Consider the following 2,607-nt stretch of genomic DNA (forward strand, 5'->3'; position numbering starts at 1 on the left):
CAGGACCCTGGCAGGCTGCAGGTCAGCTTTGTGGGGCGGCCAGACTCCAGAGGCTCCAGAAGGTGGATGTCAGGTTTCTGTGTCAGGCCTGAGGAGGAGACAGAGAGATGCCTGGGCCCCAGGGGGGTGGGGACCCAGGGTGTGACCCTGAGAGGGACCAGAGCCTCAGGGTCTGAACTGACCCTGGTCCTGTATCCCTCTGACCAGCCCAGCCCAATGCCTGGAGCAGGGAATGTTCCAATGTTCTGTCTAAGATGAGTGTCTCCACATCCCAGGGTCCTCTCCTGGGGCCCCTGCTGTACCTGTCACCTGCAAATGCAGCTTCTTATCTCTGTAACTATAGTTCACATAATATCCTCCCTCCAATCGGAAGGAGTAGATGCCTGTATCGCTCCTCCTGGCGTCTCTGATGCTCAGGGAGCAGTTGTTGGTCCTGGGGTCCCCGAGGAGGCGGAATCGGCTCTGGGTCTCTGTATCCACTTGTTGCTCTGGGTTGTTTGTGGCCACAGGCATAGGGTAGCGCTGGTAACCCCCATCCCGGAACCAGTAGATGTAGAGTTCACCAGGGGGATTCACCCGATCCCAGGGGTAGGAGAAGGAGCAGAGCACGAGGACACACAAACCCTCCTGCACAGTCACTGATTCTGGCAGTTGGAGCTGGTACCCTGGATACTCCTGCAGGGACCCTGGGTGGGGGGCGGGGGGGGACACAGACACTCAGCTGTGGCTCCAGCCCCTCCCCCTCCCATGTCCATCCCTCCCCCTGGGCAACTCACCCCCCCACAGCAGGGGCAGCAGCAGCAGGGGCACCATGTCTGCCCAGGCCAGAGCACAGCCCGGCTCCACTCTCTCTGTCAGGGAAGGAAATGCCCCAAATGTGGGGTGGGGCCAAGGAAGCCCCAACAGGAAGCCCCAACAGGAAGCCAGTGGGTGAGGGAGAGCTGTGGCCTCCACAGAACGGGAACGAGGACTCCACAGGCAGTGGGGTGAAGTATCAGCTGAGAAACCATCCTGTCCCACCCTCTCCCCCAACCCGACACTGCAGGTGAATATACCGAGGCCCCCAGGGGTGGAGAGGCTTGTCCAGATGTGAACCTGGAAGTGATCGCCTCCCAAATGCTGTTGAAGTCAAGAGTGAGGTCACCGAGGGGGCAGAGCACTTAGAAACAGCAAGGAGGGCTAGTCCGGTGATTCATGGGGACCCACTCTCCAGCTGAAATGCACGGAATGTTCTGGAAAAGGATAACTTTGAATTTCCTGGAAACCATTCAAGCGTTGGCAAGAAAGAAAGGAAGCTGCAGACCCAAATCCAGTGGAGGGTGGAACTGCATGAGGAAAGCCGAGAGTTAAAGCCCTTTGCTCTGAGGGGCTTTTGGAACCTGGGACACTCGCCTGCTGGTTTCACGGATCTGAGGGTCTTGGGGTGCAGCAAGGGAGCACTGGCCTTTGCAAAGCAGGATGTCCCCATTCCACGGGGACCCCAAAAGCCTAGACCTCAGCACAGAAGCTCAATCTTCAGGGCCCTTCACATGCACCACCCCATTTCCAAAGCCAGGGCGAGGGCCCAAGTGATGTGTGGAAATAACCTGGAATCCTACAGCTGTTTTATGAAAGGAATTGATCAACGTTTCCCCAAATTTGACAACGATCTTAAACAGTTTGGACATTCTCACTAACAAGTTGTGGGATTAAAAGAAAGTTTCTGAAACTATAGAAGCTATAAAGAAATTTCAATCAATCGTGCCAGAGGAAATACTGAATACTCTTTCTATGCTATTATATATGTAGAATATTCTTATTACTAAATATATTTATTAATATAATATTAATATCTATTAACAGATTATATGACAAAGTGAGTCTCATGTAAAGAGGCAACCAAAGAGTATGAGTGAAAAAACTGTGAGGAAAATGTGTCATGCAGGTGTGCCAGACAGGTATTCTGGACTGGCATTTTTTTAATTTATTTATTTATTTATTTATTTACTGTGGAGGAAGATTGTCGCTGAGCTAACATCTGTTGCCAATCTTCCTCTTTTTGCTTGAAGAAGATTGTCGCTGAGCTAACATCTGTGCCGGTCTTCCTCTATTTTGAATGCCAGATACCACCATAGCGTGGCTTGATGAGCAGTGCACAGGTTTGCACCTGGGATCTGAACCCTCGAACCCTGGGCCACCCAACTAGAGTTTGTGAATTCAAACACTATGCCACCAGGCTAGCCCCTTTGAGCATTTTAGCTTTTATAATTTGATGATGTGTTTTCTTATTTCAAAAGTATTCATATGTGTGCTACATGTTGTATTTTTTTTCTAAGGTGTGATCCCACTTTGTGTGTAAATGTCGTGCTCCACAGGACCCAGGATTGCTCCTGCTGGAGGGTCCAGGCAAACGAGAGAGCACCAGCTACATCCCCCACTCCTCAAGTACTGCGGGGAAGATTGCTGAGCAAAGCAGCCACTAGAGAAGGCCAGGTTCCACATATTGTGCAGCACAAATTCACATCAGCTGCTGGTCTAGCAAATCTCAAGCTGGGATTATCGAAAAGACAAGAAGTAACAAGTCTTACAAGGATGCGAAGAAAAGGGAAGTCTGGTGCACTGTTGGTG

General features: G+C 51.1%; 1 protein-coding gene across 1 annotated transcript; it reads right to left on the reverse strand.

The window, feature by feature from the left end:
* Window positions 1–6: 6 nt before the first annotated feature.
* LOC124233540 (sialic acid-binding Ig-like lectin 14) lies at window positions 7–813 on the reverse strand (the record flags this gene model as incomplete). Its single annotated transcript, XM_046650685.1, has 3 exons — window positions 777–813; window positions 303–686; window positions 7–88 (listed from the first exon to the last, which is right to left on the reverse strand). Coding segments are annotated over exons 1-3 (503 nt in total), but the record flags the coding sequence as incomplete, so codon positions are not given.
* Between the last annotated feature and the right edge of the window lie 1,794 nt (window positions 814–2,607).

The sequence above is a fragment of the Equus quagga genome, unplaced genomic scaffold, assembly GCF_021613505.1.
Source record: "Equus quagga isolate Etosha38 unplaced genomic scaffold, UCLA_HA_Equagga_1.0 204644_RagTag, whole genome shotgun sequence".
NCBI lineage: Eukaryota > Metazoa > Chordata > Mammalia > Perissodactyla > Equidae > Equus > Equus quagga.